The sequence below is a fragment of the Passer domesticus genome, chromosome 8 (genome assembly GCF_036417665.1).
Source record: "Passer domesticus isolate bPasDom1 chromosome 8, bPasDom1.hap1, whole genome shotgun sequence".
Classification (NCBI taxonomy): Eukaryota; Metazoa; Chordata; class Aves; order Passeriformes; family Passeridae; genus Passer; species Passer domesticus.
Genome location: NC_087481.1, coordinates 39,322,210 through 39,346,721, shown reverse-complemented (window position 1 = coordinate 39,346,721; position 24,512 = coordinate 39,322,210). Strand labels below are relative to the sequence as shown.

The 24,512-nt window shown below is 39.7% G+C and overlaps 1 protein-coding gene across 6 annotated transcripts in view; it reads right to left on the bottom strand.

Moving 5' to 3' along the window:
* GBF1 (golgi brefeldin A resistant guanine nucleotide exchange factor 1) overlaps positions 1-24,512 on the bottom strand; it is a 100,325-nt gene that overhangs the window by 26,422 nt on the left and 49,391 nt on the right. For 3 of the 6 annotated variants that reach the window (XM_064430613.1, XM_064430616.1, XM_064430615.1), the window contains exons 4-10: positions 14,251-14,382; positions 9,166-9,284; positions 8,440-8,548; positions 8,021-8,081; positions 6,319-6,373; positions 4,817-4,891; positions 3,424-3,459 (exon numbers count right to left, since the gene is read on the bottom strand). In XM_064430613.1, coding sequence (XP_064286683.1) covers positions 3,424-3,459; positions 4,817-4,891; positions 6,319-6,373; positions 8,021-8,081; positions 8,440-8,548; positions 9,166-9,284; positions 14,251-14,382 — 587 coding nt within the window. The remainder of the gene's footprint in view (positions 1-3,423; positions 3,460-4,816; positions 4,892-6,318; positions 6,374-8,020; positions 8,082-8,439; positions 8,549-9,165; positions 9,285-14,250; positions 14,383-24,512) is intronic. The other 3 variants (XM_064430618.1, XM_064430619.1, XM_064430617.1) reach the window with 2 other exon arrangements.

Sequence of the window (24,512 nt, the reverse complement as noted above, 5' to 3'; positions counted from 1 at the left end):
TTAGACATGCACATCTAAAATCTCTCTGCTTTCACCAAAGCTCCTAGACTTCCAAAGGGCATCAATTAAAGTATCTAAGTAAGCATTAGTTAAGTTTGACATGAAGCTAAAATGTCACCATCTATATATCAAGCTGGAAATGCAGCATGAGCATGCTGCAGCTCTGTCACTGACCTCTTGCCTCAATTCACTCTCCATCTTTGTAGCAATGCCATGCTCACGTTCCTCCATGCTCACTATTAACAAGTATTTCTAACACTTCACTTGCTACTGGTGCATGTTACATTGCAAATACCACCTTAGCAATTTAGAAACAAACCTCATTCTCCTTTCACCTGCCTTCTGTCATTACTTCTCTTCTAAATCTAACCTTAACTCTTGATATCTTTGTTGACCAAGATTCTTCTTCTCCTTTGTACACAGAACTTTGATTGGGAAAAGAAGAACAAAAAGAGGAGCAGGGCAGACTGTGTGGCACTTGCTGCACAGCACTGCTATTTCAGGCATGCAGAAATGCTCCTGAACTTCCTAAAAACAGTATGACATTTAGTCACAAGGCTAATGGCCCTGGCCAGCATGCAAACCAGTTCCTTACAACATAAGTTCCTCCAAGAGCAGGATTGCATGTACTCTTGCATTTGGCAGCTGCAGGCAGCTTTTCTGATGCTGCCACCTCCTCAGTTTGGGTGAAAATTTAAGCACTGAACAAGTGTCTTGCATGTTGTGGAAACCATCCAGCAAGTTTCAGTACCTATTCAGGCCCTATTCATTATTCTTCTTCGTAAATTTATCACAGTTAGATTTTATTTTGGACTATAATATTCCTTATTTCTTGTATCTCTGGCATCAGATTTAATTTATGCAGAAGACAGCTATATTCTTTAGTCTCTTCCTTTTTCTGTAACTTACCTCCTTCCAGCTACTACTACTCTTAAATGCCAATATATCTTCTAGGTTCCACTACTGTTTTTCCTTCTCTTTCAATTTTCCAGGTAGAATTCTAACTCCCTGTATATGGCCTTAGCCTGTACTTCTTCCCATTTAAACAAAGCTTGTGAAAATGTTATATCCCACTGCAGTAAACCATTTGTGTAACTTTTCTTCACACCACATCATTTGTTTGATGACTAATCCCCAGGTTTTAGCTGTGCTACAGTTTCCTTGAGTGTGCTGATTAACAGATTCAGAATCACTTTGCTCCTTGTTATTTCTTTCAAATATTGCAGCAAGAATCTTCTAAATCACAGCTTCTGGCAAATACTTACACGATAAGCATACAGCTAAAAACAAAATTTTGCAGATGTCAAAATGTTTTACAACACTTATGGATCACAAACCTTTCACGTCAAAATTATCAGCTTTCTTATCTTTCCTATTTACTGCTTCATAGGGCTATATAAAATATGTGTATAAAAATATATGTATATAAAATATTTTTGATTCTTGCCAATTTCTAAAACCTGAGCCTTAAATACTACCAATAGCTGCATTTATTAAAGGCTTAAGCTACAAATTAGATCAGATAGTTTTACCTATCAGCTATTATAGAAATACCTGTATTTTTTCTCCTTTTTCAGTAACTTATACAGTAAGATCTGAAGACTTATGGTTCATTGTACCAAACTACTTTCATTAGGAAGGAAATGTGGAAGCATTATGTGTTAAACCAAAAAAGTCTTTTTCACACAATTTCAAAACAGACATTGCTTCTAGTTACTAAATCCAGTTTTCATTATTTGCCAGGTTAAAAGTTACTTGCAGCAGGATGCAAAATTGAATCAGGAAAATGGAGCTGAGCTACTGACACAGGCTAAGCGTGTACCACTCTTTCTGTTCTCAGTCATGCTTCTGAGAAACACCAAACATTTGAAACATTCTATCAGACAATGCAACCTGACAATTAATTACTGTTTCTAATCTCCCCTTTCACACAACACCAAATACCACCTCAATTCAACACTAGCCCTTTCAAAAAAAGCATTTTTCCTCAGACACAAAATCTACCCTCTGCAATTGTCCTGTGTTTTGTTTTAACTTCCAAGATCTTGAGGGCCATAAGATACAGGCCCATCTGTAATCATTTCAATGAACCTGTGCCATCTTTCAGGGACTGTGCCACAACACCTTCATATGGATGGCAAACAGTGTAGTCAGGCAAGCAAAAAGACTAGTTTTTTAAAGATTCCAAAACATTTAATTTGACTATAAATTATTTAGACCAGAATCTAAGTTTATTTGACCTTTTTAGGTGGTTTCATGTTGTTGTTGTGGTGTTTTTTTGGATTTTGGTTGGGGTGGTTTTTTGTGGGTTTCATTTTTTGTAGTTTTTGTTTTGCTTTGGTTTTTTAGGGGGGGTGGGAGGAAGTTCTTTTGCTTGAGTTTTTTTTGCAGGGAGTGGAGGGGTGGGGGGTGAGATGAGATTACCCAGTAGGTCTTTTTCATCTCATACCATCCAATCTCCACATTCTATAAAACCAGGTATCCTTTTATTAGAATTACCTAGTAGGACTACATAGGACTATACATTTTGCCCTCCTGCCTTTCTATTTTGCCATCTCCTTTTGCTTCAATGCAGCAAACTACTGCACAGCTTTAGAAATTTGCAGGAGCCAACAGAAATGCTTAATAAAAACGTTTCACCAGTGTCAAGAAGCTAAATGCTGTTTTAACAAACAAACACGGAGTTTGGGAATTCTAAAACAATACATGTATCAAAGGACAGCAAAATAGCATCATTCCTTCTGGATTTTCTTTGAATTAACTGTTAATTAGTGATTGTTTTTTACATTTTTTATACTATGTAAAAAACACTTGTACAGTTTGCCTTTAACTAAAGGTACTATTTCTAAATTTTGTTTTTACCTTCAATTCCAAGACATTTCCCAGTTTCTCTAGAAAGCTTCATGGTATGTTAACACATCAATATTTTAAACCTGACATTGCCTTTTTGATTAAATGCAGCAGTTAAATGGCATTTAATAACAATTAACATATCCTGAATCTTACGCATTATCTAAAACTCTCATTCCCTCTTCCATGATCAATGACATTAGAGTTACATTAGTTTTCTAATTATCAACATCCTTGAGACTATATTAAGCTTGCACTTTTGACAGTAAAAACCATTTGATGTCGGTATTTAAAAAATATTCTTTAGAAATGAGAGAGGGAGCTCAGAGGTACTGTTCGTTCATTTTGGAATTCTGTACAGATTCAATTACATTTATCTGAGTTACCTTTGCACAAAGAAATGTCCACAAAATATAGAAGAAAAAAATTAAAGGACTCCAAATGCTTCCTTTGATAGATGAGGTTTTGCAAATAAAACCCTAGCTAAGGCCTAGGAAGGTGAAGAAAAATGTAATACTACAAGATTCTTTTTAAAGGGTCCATGAGATCTCATTTTTCTACAAGCCACCTTACCTGTACTCGTTTGTTTTTCCATAAGATACTGTAAGCCTCAAGAGAAAAGGGCAGGGGCCAATGATTAGTAATTCAAGTGATTATACTACAATATGAGCTCATTCTAGATGCAGCATGGAACTGGTCAGCACACCAAGTAGCGTTCAAGACACAAAAGCATGCAGAGAGAACGCAGTCCACGGTCCGAATCCTGGAGACACCAAGGCAATCCAGTCATCTCACTGCGTACCTGCCTGTACTGCAACAGCTAACGAAGGTTATTCGGTGAAATGCATTTACGCATCTTAGGCAACCACAAACAAAATCCACCCCAAAAATCTGGAAAAATTCAGATTTATGTTCCTCCTCATTCCCACAGTAGAACCCAATGTTTACCTGGAATATTTTCTACTACAAAGGGAAACATTTCTTAGTCTTTTTTTTCTGTGTAACTCTGCATAGATCTGCAAGTCTTGAGCAACTGCCTTTCAAACTATCCTCTTCATATAACTATTTTGTTTTAGACACAGGACAAAAGAGTGGCATTTCTAAATGTTCTTTTCAGCTCTGTCTGGACTAAGTAGCATTAATAGCAGACAAAAAATAAACCTACATTAAGTTTATGAACCAACATGGAAAGCTCGAGAACTGTCCTAAGTTAGTGCTTCAGGGTTACTATGATTGATCCAAACCAAATAATCTGCATGCCTACAGTATTTCTGTAGAAGTATTTTCTAGGGGAATTAGCAGGGACTAACACATTTTGTAAATCAGTTTGGCCCCACTGATCCCCTATTAGCATATACTGTGCTGGGACACATACTAAATTTCAGTAGAAACATGAACAAAAATGTTGAAAATATACAGCAGTCTCCTTCAAAAGAACTTCAGAAAGCACTGAACTCTGTGGTCCTGTACCAAACAGGTACAAAGCTCAGAGATTTACCTTGACTAAAAAAAAATTTAAGGCATGCTGAGTCAAAAGACTCCTCAGGTATACGGAGGAGCTATGTCTATAAGATCAACAGGCAAGACACACAACACTTCAGAGACAAATCTACACTTTTTATTTTTCCTTTTTCAGGTTTTCACTGTCAAATCTTACCCATGCCCTCCCACTCCCTTCCTCCAGAGGATACTGGGATGGTGTCTTAGGTGGCACTCACCAAGACAGTGTGCTGCAGTAAAACAAGGGTCTCTCCCTCCCAAGCCTGCCCCAGCTGCAGCCACAACACTGCAAAGCAACCACGGCATGCACTGTCTCCAAAAGCCATGCTGTGTCAGATGAGTGGAGGGAGATTTGCTGCACACAACGTAACTATCTCTCAGGTGGTGTTTACAAGAGAAGGAAGAGGGGAGTAAGGTAAGAAGGGAGAAGGGAGAGAGTGACCTTCAGGTTCTTAAAGATCAATACCCTCTCTAACTGGTTCAGGGCTTTGGGCTGTTCCCCACTACTTAGCTCCAGTTTGTTGAGGAGACCTGAAGAAATCTGTGAAAGATAGGCAAATGCATGGTTTAAACAAAGCAAAATAAACTCAGAGAGAAGAATAACCTGGCAGAGTGCAAGGCTGCAGGGCACACTCCTGGCATGCACAGCAAAGAGACAGTACAGGATAACTGCACAGAGAGGACACAAGACAGAGCATCACTTAACCAAGCCGAGAGCAGCCATCACTTGGAAAGGGCAGCCTTCCTAAATTCAGTCACCTTCACTTCACATCCGTACACAGGCCATACACAGCCTGGTTCCTGCTGTACATTAACCTGATCTCTTTTAGCTTTCCATACACCAGCCTACCATCATCACAAATCCTGTGACTTCTCCCACAGCAAGGGAAACAAGCAGTCTTCAGTTTACCATACAAGAAGTAAAGCCCTAAGCTTTACTAGGTTTCAGATTCCTACAACCAAGCATTCAATCCCTCAAAACACTTCTATAATGGTTCTGAAACCTTACCCTATGCTGTCCCTTTTCTCAACTCATTGAAAATAAAACAGAGTGGAAGCTATAAATTGTATATTGAGCGTTAAGTTGAAGGGTGGTTATTTCTTCTATAGCACTTTTCCCCATCCTGTTGCTCTCAACAGCAGAATCTATTACCTTTATTGACATTCCTCATATGGAATATAAAGAATATAGAAGTATAATATGGAGTGCCTCAACAGGACCTCAGTTCAATAAAAAATTACTACATCAACAATCATATAAGGCCACATAATGGTATTTGAAATATTGAATCCAGCTGTTAAAAACCTCACTGTACTGATCAAGATGGTGGTGTTGAACAAATCCAGAACTTCCACCCTCAGAAAACTGTACATTTAGAGAAAGGGAGATAAAGAAAAGTCTGTTTTGATTTGGCTGCTAATAGAAATGACATTGATCATGTAAACTAAGGTGCCCACCACAGAATGCTGCACCTGCTACCACAGCTTTTTCTACAAAAGCCAATTTCATGCTTTCATGCTGTTTCACCAGCCTCAAAAAACTGCCCTTCCACACAGAAGGAACCGGACAAAAATATATCCCAAGAGCTCAGTATTAGACCTGTAGTGAATGAAGAATGATCAAAAAGAAGCTGGAGAGAGAGCAGAAGACAGCAGATAAGCAGACAATGACACCATCAGGTCCCAGAACTTGCTGGGGTTTTCTAGCCCTCAGCAGCTGATGACTGTTCCCAGAATCCAGACTGTCTCACTTAGGCAGCAGTATCATTAAAAAGACTTGCCACTGGACTATCTGGACTTTAATTCCACAGAACTAATGAATCTATGTCCATTTATGTGGTTAAACATGCTCTTTCAGTGAACTGAGACTTGTAGAAACGAAGAAATACAAGTGTGAGAACAAACAAAATAGAAATGAGCGCAAGCCAAAGGCAGGAGCAGAACAGTCAACACAGTGCTGGGTCTTACCTTCTTCATGTTCGTTCCCATGTAGCTTTTAGGCTCTTCTTTAAACTGAGGCAACCTGAAATACAAAGAGCAAGCCAAAACACATAAGCTTATATGTATTAACAAGAAGGGGAAAGAAACAGGCTGATCTTTCCAGTTACGCTGCAGATACAAAAAAACCCAAATTAGGTTTTCTTCATAAAGAGAGACTCTCCTAATTTCTTTTCCTGCCAAAATCTGACAAGGGAAAGAACCCACACAAGTATACATGACAGGTGCTTTGCACACTATTACTGCTAATGGCTGTTTTTCTATATTGATTTTCCTGCCTTGTAAAGAACATTTATTTTCCTTCTGTGTATGTTCTGTGCAGTGGACTATTTACATTTGTTCAAAACAGGTTTCTGTGATGCTGCTAAAAACAGCTGCTGAGTCAGAACACTTGTAGTGTACATGTTATTACTAGTCATGGCAATTCTTCTCTTTGAATTTGTACAAACCCCAGCACTTATCCTGTGTTCAGTATCATATAAACACAACTGTGGAGGGCAGCAGATGTACATTAAGTTGAATCTTTGGAGATAAGCAGCTCCCATCTCAGAATGAGGTAGACTGCTCTCACCTGTGCTACCAAACAACACATACAGCTCTACAATTCCACACACTCTGCTCTCTCTTCTTTACTACAATTCTGTCTTTACTTGATGAGGGTATAAAAGCCTTAGAGCACAGTTTTGGCTGTTTCTTTTTCTGGAAAGCAAGACAGCTGAATCACCCCTGCAGTTGCTGCCTTTGCTTTGCATCTCTATCCCAATGTCCACAGGCACAGATGGTGATGGTGTCTCTGAGCCTTATCAAGAAGGACAGAGGAGAGGATTACACAGTAAGTAATGAAAAAGCACCAAGCAAAATTCACATATGCATTTAGAGAAAAAGTAATGTGGTTGCTCCTCTTTGAGGAGATTGATTCTGCCTTTGCCCAACATTCATTCAGTGCACGATGCAGGGCACACAGAGGAGAAGAAAACTGAGATCCCACTGGAACTGTGTGACAATGGGAAAAAAACATGATGCAACTGTGTTTCATAAGCTGTCAGTTTCACCAAAATATTTTTCTACTAAAGGTATACATGTACCTGTAAAAATTTCCTTTTTACAATACCCAGAGAAAGTCTATGATTACTGCAATTTGGAGAAACAGTTTTGAAATTAATTAACTTACTTGAGTTTTAAAGAAGTCATCTTAATTACCGAAAGGGTGCTGAAAAGTGCAGAATGTTTGTCCAAGACACACAATTTCAAGAATTTTAAGTGTTCTTTGATGTGTGAGGTCAAAGCACTCAGCTAGAAATCAATGTGTGGGTATTCAACAGTATTTCTGTTCTCTCTGCTAAAGAGAGCTATATTTTTTTAGAGCACCTTTTTTCAGTAAAGTTTGCATTCTCTGTCCTGAAACTGGTTCTCTATCCTAAAGCTCTTCATTACTTGGCTGTCCATCTCTCCTCAAAAGACACCTTAAACCAGGCAACCTTCCGTACCTCTGTCTCCCTGCAGTCTGACAGGGTCAGCCCTAGAGAAAAGTGCCAAATCCTTCATCCCCTTCCACCTCTAAATAATGACCATTTTGGATGATTTTTCTGAGGGCCCTTAAGTGGAAGTGTGGAATCTTTCTGTCCTTAGAGGGCCATCTCGGCAATGCTGAGGCAAACACAAGCAGGTTTACCTTGTGAAGAGCAGCTGCACCATGTCGACCAGAGTGTGCTCTGCAGATTTTCTCAATAACTCTGCGAAGACAAAAACAAATAACACAGGTGTCATTACTCAGTGTGATATTATCAAGAGGCTTCTTCAAGCAGACTCCCCTCCGAGTCTTGTTTACAGAGATTACGGCAAATTTATTAAAACCAGCTCCAACCCCGCGTTACTGCAAACGGTCACGGCATCACACGGTGGCGCTACACAGCTGGGGAAAAGAGCAGCCCAAACCCGTACAAACGCCCAACAAATCTTCCATGAAGTTGTAGAAAGACACAATAATATAAAGCTCAGTAGCTTTCCATGGATGCACGCTCTACAACAGAACTAGTTAATGCTGAGGAAACCTGATCAATGTGTTAAAGGCAGAAGGATGAACAAACCTACCACTGAGCCTCATTTCGAAGCATATGCGGAAGCAGGACTGCATGATCTCACACACCGACTCATTGGTGAGGTGGGCTCCCACTGGGGTGAGCAGCAATGTCCTCAACACCTGCAAAGAACAGCATCCACATGTACCACACTGCAATGATACTTGCATGCATTCCCAAGAGGGGGTTGGTTTCCTCAAGAAAGACTGCCATGAGCTGAAAACCTAAGGAAGCTTCTCCTGGAGTCATTTCAAACTGAATACTGTGCTCAAGAAGCCAATTAGGAGACAAGAATGATCTTCGGATCCACTTCCAAAAGGGGATACACTGCATACTACCCAATATTTAAATTCAGGAATTAGATATCTGCTCAGAAGTACACAAACCAAAGAGGTATACAGTCCATAGTTTTGTCTCTACAAAAAACTTCTCAAAAATAAGTCTGAGAGCTCCATATCTTTAATTAACTCTCCCAACACAGACCATGCACAAGGTAGGATTATCAACACTACCACATTATCAAGTTCATAATTTCAAAATAATTTAATTTAAGCTTTTAACTATTTTCATTTGGAAAAGCTTTTACCACAGGTATATGAGCCATCTGTTTAAAAATAAAGTCTGTCACTAAGCTCCTGCAGAGTCAAAACATTGCTCCCTCCTCTTCATCTCTATGTAACAGGATATGTTCCATAACAGGCAGCAACCATTATGGTAATTACCATTTCTCTCCTCTTACCTGTAGGATTTTCATCAAGACAACCTCATCGCTCGCATGATCTGTGCCCACAAATCGAGCATGAGTGACAGCATCTGCCATGTTCTCCATCCCCTCTGCTGTGCCCTCATGGCTGGGATCTGAGTAACAGAATAAAAGAGATGTGTCACAGAACAGCCATCTACAGTCTGCCACCTCTGTGGGGAGACATCTACATGGAGATATTGTGTGACCTTCAGCTTCCTCAATTTATGTGACTTGTACTGAGTTGACCCAACAAGAACACAATTCACCTCCCACTAATAGAAAGGCTTTATAACTGCGAGCTTTCAGAAAGATGTATCAAGAATCTACTTACATTTGCAAAAAAATATAACTTAACAAAGAAGATTGTTACAATTCCATTGTTACCAGTTTTCTATGTTTTAGAAGTTAACTTCTAAGACTGTGTCCTGTTCCCTACAATACAGCACAATCAGCTATTAAATGCATTCAGGGCCTCCTTGGGAATAAAGAAAAAACAGCTCTTAAACATAGGGAACCTAAAATTTAGTCTCATGAGAAGAAAATGCCAAACAGGTTCCACTAAATTGAGAAGGGAAAATTGTCTCTTGTTCTACACCCCTCTCAAGGAACGAGAGCTGGGAAGGAACAGACCAGTAGCTTTCCCCAGAGAAAACAGCAGACAGACACAGTCACAGTTTAGATATCAGAGTTGCAGGCCTCCCACTCCAATCATTCATCAAGGCTCCTTCTCTCCATTTCAGCCTTTTGCAGCTACAAACAATGGTGCAGTTGAGAGAATGTTTAGGATGAGATTGTTGCCAGTAACTGTATCTTGTGCTACATTACAGTGGCTTCAGAAAAGCTGCCTCTGGCTTTGATTTCATTCTCACTTAGACAATATGGCACTGGGCAAGAATCTTGATACCCTTCCACCTAAACAGTCATTAGGAAAGAAAGGAGACAACCTAAACATCGCTTAATACCTCATTAATTGGTAATGGGGCCTCTTGAACTCCAGCAACAATGATGCTGACAGAGGAACCAAGCAAGACCTTGTAAGATTTGCAGATTCCCTCTTTGACTCCAGTAACGTTCACATCTAGGAAGGGCTATAAGCCCTTGGTATTACAGAAAGCTGCCCTTATTGTGGTCCAGAGACAGCAGCCTCTACCACACTCCTATCCTGAGGCTGCAGGGTAATAAATTTCTCATAGTTGCATAAAACTGAAATGGCACCAGGGTACTTTAGACTCACATAGATCTGCATAGGAACAGTACTTTGGCATATCTTACACCTCTCTTTTAAGAACAGAGCTTGTTTACATTTGACATCGTTCACACATAGAAATCTTCCATAGTTTAGACCAAGTTCCTTTCCTGGTTTGCCAAACAAACTTCACTGAGCTTTTAAGAAGGTTGTTCTAAAACCAACTGGTCACTTTTCACTGAGTTCAGCAGCAGCACACAATAGGATACAAAACTGGAAGCATTAGGTAAGAGGCCGGGCTGTCTAAAGCAGTCCTCTGCATACCTTCAATAATGGCTTATAAACCAGGGAGAAGCTACTACTCTTCTACCAGAGGCAATAAAATCAGGCATAGGTTGGTGAGTCATGCACTCTTATTCGCAGAGGTAATAGCATAAATCATCAAAGGTGATGTAGGCTCATTCTGAATTGTCTTAATTAAATTAGGCAAAGACCAGGGGTGTTACAATACCAGTACCTACATTAGCACTACTGCTAACCAACCTCAACAACCACAGTGGAAAGCAGCCCAGTGGGAATCAAGACAAAAAAGCCTCTTGTTTCAGAAAAGGCTCCCACAGGCAGTACACACAGATCCACTTAATTGTCACCTTTTCCAGGAGATGTGAGTTACTCCAGTCTTAGGGATATATTTAATCATAGTTATGGATAAACAGTCTGTGTGAAAAGGAAATGCAACCAAGTTGTGCACATGCTTCTGTAACAGATCTGTGAGTGCTACTTCGCTGTTCTAGCCCCTACCTTCAACACCTCTCTCCCAACACACATCACGCCTGACTACTTCAGTTCTGGCTCCCTGGAACAGCACTACAAATTCAGGTCAATTTATAAAGCCTCTTGAGTTCAATTAAAAGCACAGATACTTCTACTTTGCAGAAACAAGATACAGACAAAAATCTTTGTTCCCTTGTGAGAAAACAGTACAGAAAGATGTATCGATGCCTGCTCAGAATCACTAACAAGAAGTTTGAGTGAGCACAATAACAGTTTGAAAATTGTCATCTACAATGCAAAGATCTAGACACCCCATCTAGATACACGCATTTCATACCAGGTGCAGTCTTACAACAGGTGGGCAAAAGAACAAACAGAAATCAGAAAATCCAGGCTCTGAACCAGAGGGATTTCAGGAAAGCCAGAAGCCTGCTCGGTAACACCTTTAATGGAACTAAAATAAATCAGCAAGGAAACAGAAAAAGTGGAGGGGACAACAAGCCTTCAACTCCTTAAACAATAAGTCCTCTCACTGGAAGCTGAGCAACAGCTACCTACTTACATAGTTTCCAGGAACATCAGGGAAAGTTAACTTTAGAAATGGAGTCAGAAGCTGCTGTGGACAATAAAAAGAGCACATACTTTTTCTGAGGGAAATGCAGAAAAACCCAATTCTAAAATTTAGTCACTAGTCTTCCTATAGCTAAGGTTTAAGCTCATCCAGCAGGCTGACAGCTCACTAGCTACTGCAAAACTGCTGAGCAAGGAAATAACTAATCTGCGGGATAAAAATCAATGTGAGTTTAGTATTACTGCACAGTTTTCTAGTACTTTAAAAGTTATTGTGTAATTTATCAACTAAAACTCTTGTAGAAGAAGTACTTAGAGCAGAGGATAATCACTGTAATGCTAACTATTCCTGCTAAAACACACACATGGTGAATATCAAGTCATTTTATCTGAGCTGTGATTGCACACTATATTATTAGTGACTTTCCAATTCAAACTACCAGCGACCAGAAGTCTTCAACTCTGCTCAAGAATTATTCTTTTCTAACTGGTTTTAAAACACATCCCCTCAGAAATACTGGCCTAAAAAGGAGACAGATAAGCACCTTCTGACATGTGACAGAATAAAAAACCAATAAGACTGCACAAGGATTAGCAATTAAATACTTTGGAAATGGGAAAAGAAAGCCATTTTAAACAAAGATATTTATTAGACGAGTTTGGCCCTTTCTCTGCACCCTGATTTTCAACCCAGTGTGAACAGCAAAAACCAACCACCCACAGAACAGACAATGCTAATGTCACTTTTTAAAAAAGTGCTGGCTTCACCTGTCATTACGCAGCCCCAAAACACGCTACAATATCTGCCACACTGCAATTTGCCTACTATGGTCATGCCAGCATTCTTCTCTCTTGCTCTGTATAGTTTGAAACAAATTTGTACATTAAGAACAGTTTTAAGCATTTCCTATGTTTAGGCAAGCAGTCTTTAGACTACCTTTAGTCTCATATTACAAAAAGAAATTATAATACCAAAAAGCTTTCATTTAACAACAGAACCTAGCCAGATGTTCAGCCAGCACCACTAATCCCAGCCTAACTGGTATCTGGAGCAGCACAAAGGACAAGGCTGCTCTGAATGTCACCTGAAGCAACAACGAAGGTCTTAGATTACAGGCTCTGCCCCAGAAAAAAAGGCAGGCAAAGAGTCTTCCACTGCCTACTACAAAGACACACAATCACCAACAGTTACAGGGATGCACTCTTGTTGGAGTGACCCAATTAATATTCTAAACAACAGGTAGCTAGAGAAAGGCTACAAATTCTAAACTCCATTTTTTCCTGCTCCTGCCTCAAATCAAGCGCTTGTAGTCAGTTGTCTGTGCAGATATTTGCTTGGACATGTGACACAGATCATAAAAGCCCAGAAGAAGAGTCCACCCCTCACTGTAATGCTGAAAGTAGTATATTTTGCATTATTGCTTAATTCTTCAGGGGGACATGTTTTACAGGCTTATTTTTTTTAATTTCCTTATTGCCCTAGGAACTTAAGTCATTATTGCATCATTCTAGTTATATTTTTGTACGTAATTATATCAAACACTATCCACTAACTGAAGCCTTCATACACTGGATTTCATCCAACACTTCAATCCTTTTTCCTGCAAGTCTCTATTTTTGCTCATTTTAATTTTGCGTCTTTCCTGCAAAAGTGATTTGCACCAATGTAAAGCCCCTTTCTATCTCTAAAAAACGAAATATTTAAAAGAAGCAAAAATTCCAAGGGTTCCCCTACAATGCAAAGGAGAAAAAGAAATGAGAGATCTGAACTCAGGGGGAAGGAAGACTGATAAAATTATTTTCCTTAAGTGAGACTATGTATAAACAAACATGGATAACAGGCTTTGTAATTCACACAGGTATGATCACAAAGTACTAGCAGAAAAATTGAGTACTACTAACAACAGGGTGACACATTGATGGCAGAAAAAAAGCCAGCTAATGAGTAACAAGCCAGCTGAGCCACTGGAACTGACCACATGCACATTATTAGCATTTCACAGATACAAAGAAAAATGTGCAAATTTGAAAGTTTGATCAGCAGCAACACAGTCTCTGCCAGGACTATTGTGGAAAGTGAAGAATACTGGCACATCACTGGACAAGGTCTGGGACCGGGCAAAAAAAATCCTCCTCACTCTAGAGCAGAAATATGAGTCCACAAAACTAAATAAATCCTACTGTGTTTCTACATGTTACAACATTGTAATCCAAGCTGGTATTCTTCCCTCCCTGGCCCTCTTGCTTGGAGGGCATTACAAAGCAGCTGGTGACCAGCACAGAGCTGCAGCAGGCCCTAAGCACACACAGCAGCCAGGGCAGAGCAGAGGCTTTGGCTCTGTCTCCAGACACGGCTGCAGCACCATGAAAGATCAGCCAGTAAGATATTAACAAACTGCAGATGCTGATTTCCCCAGTGTTAATGACAATTTTCTTATTTCCCTAATCTCCATATTAAGACTGCAAGCATGTATCCTGGCCAAAGACACAGCTCGCAGAGATGCATTTGGCTGGCATTTTGGTAAATCCCACGAAGTCACATAACATACCTATTAGTGCATATGAGAGGAACTTATTCACAGAGGTGAGTGCCAATCCAGTTATGGGGCCTGTGGTGTCTTCAGAACGGATTACTTCCAGAAAAGGCCGAAGAAAGACATTAGGTTCAATTTCAGATAGCTCTGTAAAATAAAAATAATATTTAGAAGACAATTAGACTTGATTCATTAGGATTCATTTTCTCTTTAAGAATATACATTTTACATCTCAGAGAAAAAAGCCTGCTCTAGGTTAGTTTCAGAAGGCTGGTGGCAAGGTCAGGGTTGCTTGTACATATACACACATGCAAACACACACACAGGTATATGTGTATATTTCAAATATAATGCTTTGTAAAGTTCACTTTCTTGCAATCTTCAAAACAGCTCTCTGGAGCTTTCTAAAATCTGATAGTGGGAACACTTTAAACGCCACAGAGGCCACTGCTGCCTAAATTTATGCTTTAACTCACTGGCAGATGTAGCTGCATTTTCCTATTACTCTTGGAACTGTGTAAACCCATGAACTCTATAGACACTGTCCCACATTCTGCCACTCCTGTAATATCCTACTAGAGATAAAACTCCACACTAATCACATGCAAAGTACAAATGTACAACCAGGTTCACTGGACCTCTTGCAGCGGTTTGCCTGAATACAAATTGCATTTCTGCAACACTAAATGTCTGCTTGACAAAGACAGGAAAACCTCACAAGATACCCTAACTTAAAAATTCTTCTGTCTTGCTCTCAAAATAACTGTGTAAGCCTCTCAACCAAACAATTAAAATGGCACTCCTCTACTTGCTGTTTTGGCCAGCAAGGACCCTCTCTAAAGCTGCAGTACAAGGCAGCACTGAGCTACTGAGCTGGAGAAAAAACAACTAACAAGCTTCCTGAACTTTCCAAGATGATCAAGAGACGCTTTGGGAATGGAAAAGAAATATACAGAAGAGAATAACCAGAACTAGGGAAACTGACCAAGAAAAACAAACAAAAACCCCAAACCAAAACAAAAACCAAGCCCAACCAAATAAAACAGGAGGAATCAAGATAAGAGGAGCCTCCAGGGGGATTTTGGAGAAAAAGCATTAAAAAGCAGGTGAAGGCAACCACAACACAGCTAGTACATAGGCAAAGAAGAATGCATTAAAAGTAACTTGAATAATTTTGAGACCAGAAATATTTAAGTACAACACTTGGCTCAACTTGCTGAAACATAATTTTTATTCCTAATAAAAGTTAACAAGTCTAATGGCTAATAGTGTCACAGGATCACTGGCATTTATACCCTTAATCAAATATTGAACTTATCTGTCATATGAGCTTCTTTGAGGCACGGAGAAAAAAAGACTGCAATTCCTGAATCCTTAGACATGCTGCTGCTTTTCTGTCTACCAACATAATTTAATCATTTTGCTGAGGGAAAAAACCCAAACCCCTTCTTCTGAAATTCCATTTTATCACAGTTCCTATTGAGAACCTTAAGTATTAAAGAAAAAAAGTCTGCCAGAAAGTATGTTAACATAATTGTGCCAAATTATGGCAAGGAGGCAAAGGAGGAAAAACTATACAGGGGCTTATGTTTTAAAAGTTAAAAGCAAAAATTAGTACATAAAAGTGCTGTTAAATAAAACAAAACTGCAATTAAAAAGGGACTTTGGGAATAATTATGCCATCTCTTATGTTTCAGCCACCAGTTCAAATAAGACCAACACCACTCACTTGTGAGGGGTTAAAAGGAACGTGATGATTCAACCTTTTTGGCTTAAGAACAACTTCCCCAATTTGTCAGATAATATGCTGGTGTAACATTACAATTGTGTCACCTCTCAACAGCACATGGAAATCCAGGTGATCATAAGACATACTCACATTAATGATAATTTAAGGGTGCTTTATAGAGCACTTGACTGGTTACACACACTTGGACAGCATTAAATATAGTAAGGTTGCTAGGGATCAAAACTCAATTTCTTCTTTCCCAAAACTGATCCTTTCTACAGACCAGACTATATTCCTGTCAATTCCTCTAGCCTCATTCAAACCAGTGAGTCCCAGGATGGAAAAGCTGCACATGATTAGTATGAAAAAGAGGATTTCAGCAGAGGTACATCACTGCACGATAGAATCAGACAGTGAAGATACACTTGGTGGCAGAGCATGTATAGGGCATCACACTCTCCATTAATGCATCTTTTGGGACAACAAAAAGATATTTTCTTTACAGGAGCAGGGGGAGTATGAGATTTTTCCTTTCAATTAGAATTGTAAATTTTAATGTTGCTAAAGATCAGATTCCCTTGCAGTCTAACTGAAATTGCAACTTACATGAATATCACAAAAGAGCTTGTCATAATTAGGATTTAACTTAGGCACATATTGTGGATTACACAGCAATTTCAGCCACTTTCCCTAATATTCACAGATTCCAGACTTTACAGTAACAAAGCACTTTACATTAAGGTCTCTGAAACTGACGGTTTATGCTGCAAAACTGTTTAGACTGGGTAGTTGGTACTGTGATATTAAAAAAATAAATCAAAAAACATGCCAGACAAAAAGAAAGCATTTTTAGTGCAGTAAATAACTACTGTCTGAAAGATTGAAGTGTCAATGAAAGACCAATCTCATTGCTCACACCTGAGGAGTATTCAGTCAATCACTACAGTGAGCTCTTCCTACCAGAAGCATTTGCAAGCATTGAGGACTCACAAGGGTCACCAGCTCCCTTTTCAAGGCAGAACTTAATCTTGGTACTGGTTCTTTGCTTCAATGGGAAGTTTGGGAGCGCAGAAAAACACTGATACTGAAGCTATTCTTGCTGCATCCTGTCTTGAAACAGATTACTTCCACGGGCAGCATCTGAAAGTGTCACTAAAGCTACGTGGATTTTTAAATCCATGTACACACTAAAGCTACTGGGTTTTTAACGCAGTGACAATTTTGCAAACAAGCCAGTAAATCAAATATATATCCTGTTCTTTTAACTCAATCTTGTTGAGGTTAATGAAGTGAGTTCAGAAGCTCTTTCCTCAACAGGTTTTCTTAGCCTTGTACGCCAAAGGTGGCAGTGTCCAGAACAAACATTGCAGCCCTTTTGGGTCAATAGCTACAACTGCAAGGTGCACTCCAAGCTGCCTTCTCCACTACAGCTCAGGTTTGATCTAGAGCACAGAACAGTTGGAAATGAATAACCTTCTCTTCACAATACTTTGGTAAGGTAGTACTGTAGTCTTTAGAGAGAACTGTTCTGCCCAACAAGTTAAAACCTCACAAAAGAGACGCAACAGAAGTCTTGCCATGACCTAACTGTAGAAGTAATGCTGTGCTCTCCTAAAAGTATCTAGGAACCTCAGAAAATGTAGCAAATTCATTCATTACTTTAATAATTCCTTGTGACAATACAAAAGCTATATAAGGCTCACACTAAATGTTTGGAAGTGCATACTTGATGTTTGTAACAACAGTCCAAAAAAAAATAGCTCTGAATTTTCAACTCTGGTTCTTGTTCAGTCACATTCAGGTTCAGTCATTACAAGTGAGGTAACTATTGCCAGTAAAAGAATTGAGAACTCCTTATACATATGTTTCTCCAAGTATATTTTCTAGCAAGAAACATTTCTCAGTATTTTTACCAGAAAATACAGGATGGTTCTCTACTTAAGTAACCAGTTTTGGCTCTGGGAGAAAAAAACAACCAAAGAAAAAACCCATCCAAAAACCCACCAAACCTGCAAGCACGACTTCAACCAAGGGTATTACAAGAGGAAACACTGAATAACTATCCACAAAGAGAACAAAATTTCACAAGGGACTCCTTCAAGCAGCCTTCCTTTGAAATCTTCTGAAAGCCACGGAAAAATTATATTAAAACATTACTTAGACTTAAATGAAGAGCCTGGTCTGCTTTGGGGACCAGCTGGAAAGCACTTCCCATTCTTTTCACACAGGTCCTTTCGACAAAATTTCAGAGAAGCAAGTGGAGACCAGCATCAGCACAAGACTCAGAAATGCTAAGCTAGCTTAAAGCAGTGCATGGAAATGGAGAGGAAGGGAAAGAGTATCTTAAGTAATGTATCAAAAAGCCAACTCTTTGGGCTGGCAATTTTAATGAAGACACAATTCCTTTGAGACCACAGTGCTTTCCTTCATTCTTCCCATGGATTATTTGCACTTAGACACACATGTCTATAATGATATTTAATCAAGTAATTCGTGTTTAAGCAACTAACTCCCATTTCAGCAATCCCATCCAGCCATTCTGGCACTTCAGCAAACAAACTGCATCAGACCTCTGGCGTCCCTTTTCTCCTGAAGTGCAGGAGCAGGTCCCCCTCGGACAAGTTTTCTTATTGTTAGCACACTGTTGGCACATTCCTGATCTAAAACGCTCACATAAGCTGCTTTCTCTGGCAGTTCAGCTCTTCACTCCTGAATGACTCTTATCAGGATCGGCTATGCGTTCCGAATCAGAGTAAATGAACAAGAAAAAATTGTTTATGACAAGTTATTTCAACATCATTTGTCCCGAGGACAGGCAACTGCAACCCAAACCACATGACCTGGACTCCTGTCATGCAGCAGCTGTTGGCCTTTGAGGCGCAGCCTTCAGAAAGGCTGGCTGAGCTGTATCCCACGCAGCTCTCCAGCGAGGCCAGCTCCCACAACGGCAACGCTTTCAGCAGGCAGCATTATGATCCCTGCTTGCAAACTGAATTGTACAATGAACAGACATTCCCTTTCCTTGAGGTGAGAAAAAGACAAGGATAACACTGTAATAGAGCAGATATCCAGCTTTTCCGGACTCTTGCCTTGGGGCTCAATCAGTTCATGCCACAGGAAATTGAAGTATCAGCAAGTGCTTCCTGGGTCATCCTCAAAAGCACTTTCTGCAAACACTGCCATTCTGGCCTATATGACATGGCACTTTATTCTCAGTTCACCCAACAAACACCAAAACATTCTGCCTTTCACCCAAAGGATGAGAAGCCCCTGCAGTCTGGCTCAACAAGTCAGACTGAATATGTTCCAAGGAAAAAATTGTACTTGCCTTTTAAAACCATCTAAAAGTATGGAGTGGTCACACTTCCTGGATTTTCATAAACATTTTAACTGCTGAAATAAGTACTGGCTTAATTTCAGCTAGGTCAAGATGCAGGATTGCACAGAAATGAGAAATTTTTTTGAGTTAGTCCTGTGATTATCAGCTATTTAATTTAGAAGTCAACAAATCTAGCAAACAGAATTATAGTAACTTGTTCCTCTAAAAATCTTCAGAGCTTGAATTTGCTTTACAGAGAGCTCCTAGGTAACAGGCACAGAACAGTATATACATACTGGTTCTAGGTGCCCTGGCAAAACTGCAACTACAGCAGCCCTACAGCTGATAAACAGAGGAGCATGTTTTTCACCACTCCAAAAACAAATTCTCCAGACTGACTGGAACACATGCCACTCTGCACCTGAGCTAGAAGACATACCCTGACTTCCAGCTAGCAAATTTACTCTGACTCTAACTTTTAACCCCAGATAACAATGGCCAATTAATGTTGGATAACAAGTGCAAAAAAGCTACACCATAGATGATCCCCACTCATTTGTTCCTGAGCATTATGTTCTACTCCACACAGCCCTGGTACAGACAGTGTTTCAAGTGAAAAGAATCCTCTGCCATCTCTCCTCCACAAGGAGGCCTTAGCTGCTCTCATCTTGTTTTTCTTGCAAGTTCTAGACCAGCCCTTGCAACACAGTCCAGTTGGTAGCATATTTGTAGATATTTTCTGATCTGAAAGGAGACCAGATTGCCACCTATACAGTCTGTATAGTGCAGCTAGTGTTATGAGAAAGCTCTAGTTCTCCTTCCTGAAAATGGCAATTTCCACTAAACTTCATAAACAAGAGGTCATCAAAAGCCACCGAATATTCTCTCCAGGTTCCCCACAGTATCACTGTCTTATCCTAATCTAAGCTCTTAATAGAAAAAGAAAACAGGGTTCTGCCAGCTAAGGAGAAGCTGAGGAGCCAGAAGCTTGCATCCTAGTTTCTAAAATACATAAATACTGTGGGGATTGCGCAGTATACATGTCGTGGGGATGTGTGGAAGCAAGCTTTGTGCATCTCTGAAATCAATACTTCATTATAATAAACGGTAACAAAAGTTTTGCATACAATAAACATAAACACAGGCTGAAAATCAAGGATATTCAAGCCAATGAAGGAGAAGTATGAACTAACTGCAATCCTTTCCTAAAGATGTCTGTAAAATATACTCTTCAAAGCTAATGCCCTGTGAATTAAAGTCGTCATTCAGGGGCCCCAACCCACCAAACCAAGAGAGAAACTGTGCCATTCACAGCCACACATGAATGCAAAGCTGGAATTACAAATGCAGTTTGACAAGGGGAACCCAGAGATGTCAAGCCTGTTCTGTTTGCCTAATTTCATTACAATGGCACAAATGCTTTCATTTGTCACACTCCAGCTTCGTGTGTTTATCTCCCTTTCATTAAACATGACTTTAACAAATGACTGTTCCATAGTGCCAAGGTCTCAAGCACCCCTCAGAACTGAGATTTTTATTTTGGGGAAGCATGACATAATGCATACTGAGCATTTGAGTCTTCACATCCTTTGGTTAAGGCAACATAAACTCAACTAAAATACTGTCTTCTATGGAATTATTTATATGTACCAGTGAAGCAGAAGCACTACAATGCCACCAGTGTGTGCCATTAGTTATAAGGAGTTTCATCTGATGCTGTGCTTCAAATTCAGCTGCTCTGACCACTAAAATTTCCTAAAAATAAATTTTTTTCATAACCAGGAACTTGCTAAAGTATCTTCAGCCAAAACTGTGCTGCAAACTCCAGCTGTGTCTCCACTGTTCCCTTCAGTGCTTTTCATCCAGTTACCGTATTCTGTTCTAGAGTGGTATTGGAAGCAGAAGATACTCACTTCAACCACAAGGAAAGCAAATACCATCAGCAGAAGCATGGAACTACACATGAGGCAAACTTCCATAGTTTCTATTTGGATGGACTTAAAAGTACAGACATGAGTACTAGCTCCACCCTGAATTTCTAACGCCAGTCATGAAGACTGCTGAGTGTCTGGATATGAGGTTATTTCAAAAGCTGAAGCTGTTTAATTCTGTTTTTATTTCTTAGCACTGAGGAGACAGCAAAGAAAAACATCTCGACAAACTTTTTTCTGAGCTGTGGTTGACATGTACTGGTCAGAGGTTGCAGTCAAAAGACTGCTTCAAAATAAGAACAGCCCTTAAAGTGAGCTGAGGGGTAATTTAGCACAGTAAGGTTGAAGGTCATCAGGAGCAGACCTTGCTTCAAATCCTAGCCTATTGCCTCCCATCCTGTGACCTGAACACCTCTGAAAGGACATGACTAATTCTGATGAAAGGCAAAAAATCAAGTAACTGTATAGTAAAAGCCTCCCATCTCCAAACTGCTCTCTCATGAGTGTATCTTTTGCCAGTGTGAAGAGTAATAAACGTAATTTCAATGCTAATCCATCCTTGTTTTCATGAAACCCTTCTTCCTACATCACAGCAGAGGATAAGCATTAGAGCACCACTTGATTTTGCCAGCACATTTCACAGTAAGTTTATTTACATATGACAGAAATAAGCAAATTCAGAACTGCTTAAATAGTTTTTTTATCTCCCTTACAGGAAGGCTCTGAGGGAAAGGAGATAGGGTAATACAGCTGATCTAAGTCTCTGATAGGTTTTGGAATATACCACTGGTTTTGTGGCTTTTACAAACACACAAAGCTCTAAACTGTTAATGCCAATTGTAATAGCACTTAATTCTACTCCAGAAAACTGAACTCCCCAATGACTCTACCAAAACTGACTTGAGATTTTACCCATTCTTGAAGCATTTTTCTCCCATGGGTAGAAGTTACTTAGCCTGAAGCTCAGTAAGCTACACTTACAAGTTTCACAGGTAACTGAAGCTTAACATTCACTTAAAAACTCCAACAAAACTATCCCATTAAAAACAGGCAAATAAAATGAAGGCAAGCTTCACTTTTTGTCTTTTTGTTCAGAACCAGATGAAACTGTTTCAAAAGATTTTTGTGGAAAATCACCATGCATATGACAACAGCCAGTTTTTGGGATAAACCTGCAGCAGGTCTGAAGTTCAGAACCCACAGGCACTCCTCCAAGCCAACAACACTCAACTCTAAATGAAATTACTAAACCAAAATAAACCAAATCAAAAAGCAGCCATCCCATGACAAATTCATCTGCCCTTGACCAAATGCTGATAGTTATTGATCTTGCTGCAGTTGTGAATTAGAGCCAGGTTTCCCAAGGTTCCCACCTAATACGAGGAAGAGAGCGTGGCCAGTCTAACAAGACAGACTAGGCTAAATGAAACCTGTGGGGAATTGCACACTGCCAAGTCCAAAGGATGGACTTAGCTGCTCGTCTTACTGACAGTACAAGTTTGATGTATGTCAAGTTTAAGCACTCTTTCTCCTCTCTAAAAGAAATTGGTACATGTTGAAGAAAGAGCAATTAGATTGTGACACTCTACAGAACCCAATTCAGTCACTGGACTTGCTTCACTATGATATTTCACACATCTTGCACGGTACCAGGCCCAAGCTAAGTAGGCAATTTAAAAGCCCAGGAGAAATTAAAACTCCTTCCCTGGTATTTTAAAGCATAGTAATTCTCCACAGCTTTGTGTGTCTACCACGCTATGAATAGAGCTCTCATTGCAAATTCACCATGTTGTGAAAAGGAAAACTTCACTATTTCTAGGAGGCTGGAGAAAAAGATTACAGTTTTATCATCAATTAACTGTCTGGATGTTACTCCATTCTGTTTACCCTTTCCTCAAGGGAAGCCAATGAGTGCCAAGGGGAAAAATTAAAAGGAAATTGAAGAACAATAAATCCCAAACAAGCCAAGATATTTCATGTGTTGCCACAGAATCAAAAATGCATCAGTGAGACAGAAAAAATCCAAAGAACAAAATTACAAAAAGCCTGCTGACCTAAGAGGAAAGAATCTTTTAATGACAAAAATCGCTCTCAAAGGTTCAATGTACCTTGCTGTTATGATTTACACAAATTCTTCTATTCAACCTGAACTAATCTAGGAGACATTGTGCTTTGCCATATTATCAGAAAGTAAAACTCCCAGGTGCTGATGGCAAAATATAATAGCCCAGAGCTGAAGAACCCACACACCAGGTGACCACAGAACAAAACAGGAGATTGAGGAGAGCAGAATGCAAAACATCACAAGGATATTCGTTTCAAACCCAGAGGAGTGGACAGAAGCAAAAGGAAGAAGAGCCCAGCTGACAGCCAACACAACCATTACCTTAAGACATACAAACAGTAAAAACATTAAGCAACCTCTTCCCACCGCCCCATAGCAATAATTGAAGCAATCAGTAATCCTTGCACACACATGTGCACCAAGATTTTGATGCTACCTGCACTAAAAGGCAGCTCCATTCCTATAATAATGACAACAAGTGAGCATTATGTTCTTGCAAATGGACTGGGGAAATAAATTAATTTCTGCATACTGCAATGTGCTAAAGCAAACCACTGACAAGGGTCCTGATGACCCATGAAAAGAAACAGAATCCTGAGTTTGAACACTTTTGACTTTTTTTTTGTTAGTTTTTGCATCTGAAGAGATCCATGAATGCTATTCAACTTCAGTGGTCACCAAGTAGGATGTTATCTTAAGACAGGCATAATGGAAACAATGTTATATCAATCCCCAACTCCATTAAATAAATTTTTTCCCATGCTCTGGAATCATCTGCTGTAAAACAATAAAATGTCTGTGAAGAATCAAAATTACCTAAAATCTATGTAAAGAAATAGAATACTGGTTACAGTCTCTACGAAAATGTCAAATAGATCTATTTTAGTCTATTACTAATGGTTTTGATCTAGTACATGCCCATGACAGAAGAGACGACTTCTGAGTGGCTCAGAAGTTCAACTGAGTGATCCTGTTAAAGGCCATCACTGACTACATGCTGCCCAGGCAGGACTGACGTAAAAGTGGCAGCACAGCACAAACTTCAACTCCTTCAGACAAACAGGGCTGCTGGTTCAAGCCAGCCCCCAGCTCTTCCATCCCTCTCTTCTTCCCCTAGGGCACAACACAGCCGGGCTCTCCAACTGGAATACACAACACACACTGAACAGGTCAGTGGACACAACCCTGCTTTAACCACTCACCCTTGCATTTCTGCTGCCACGACCTCTGCCA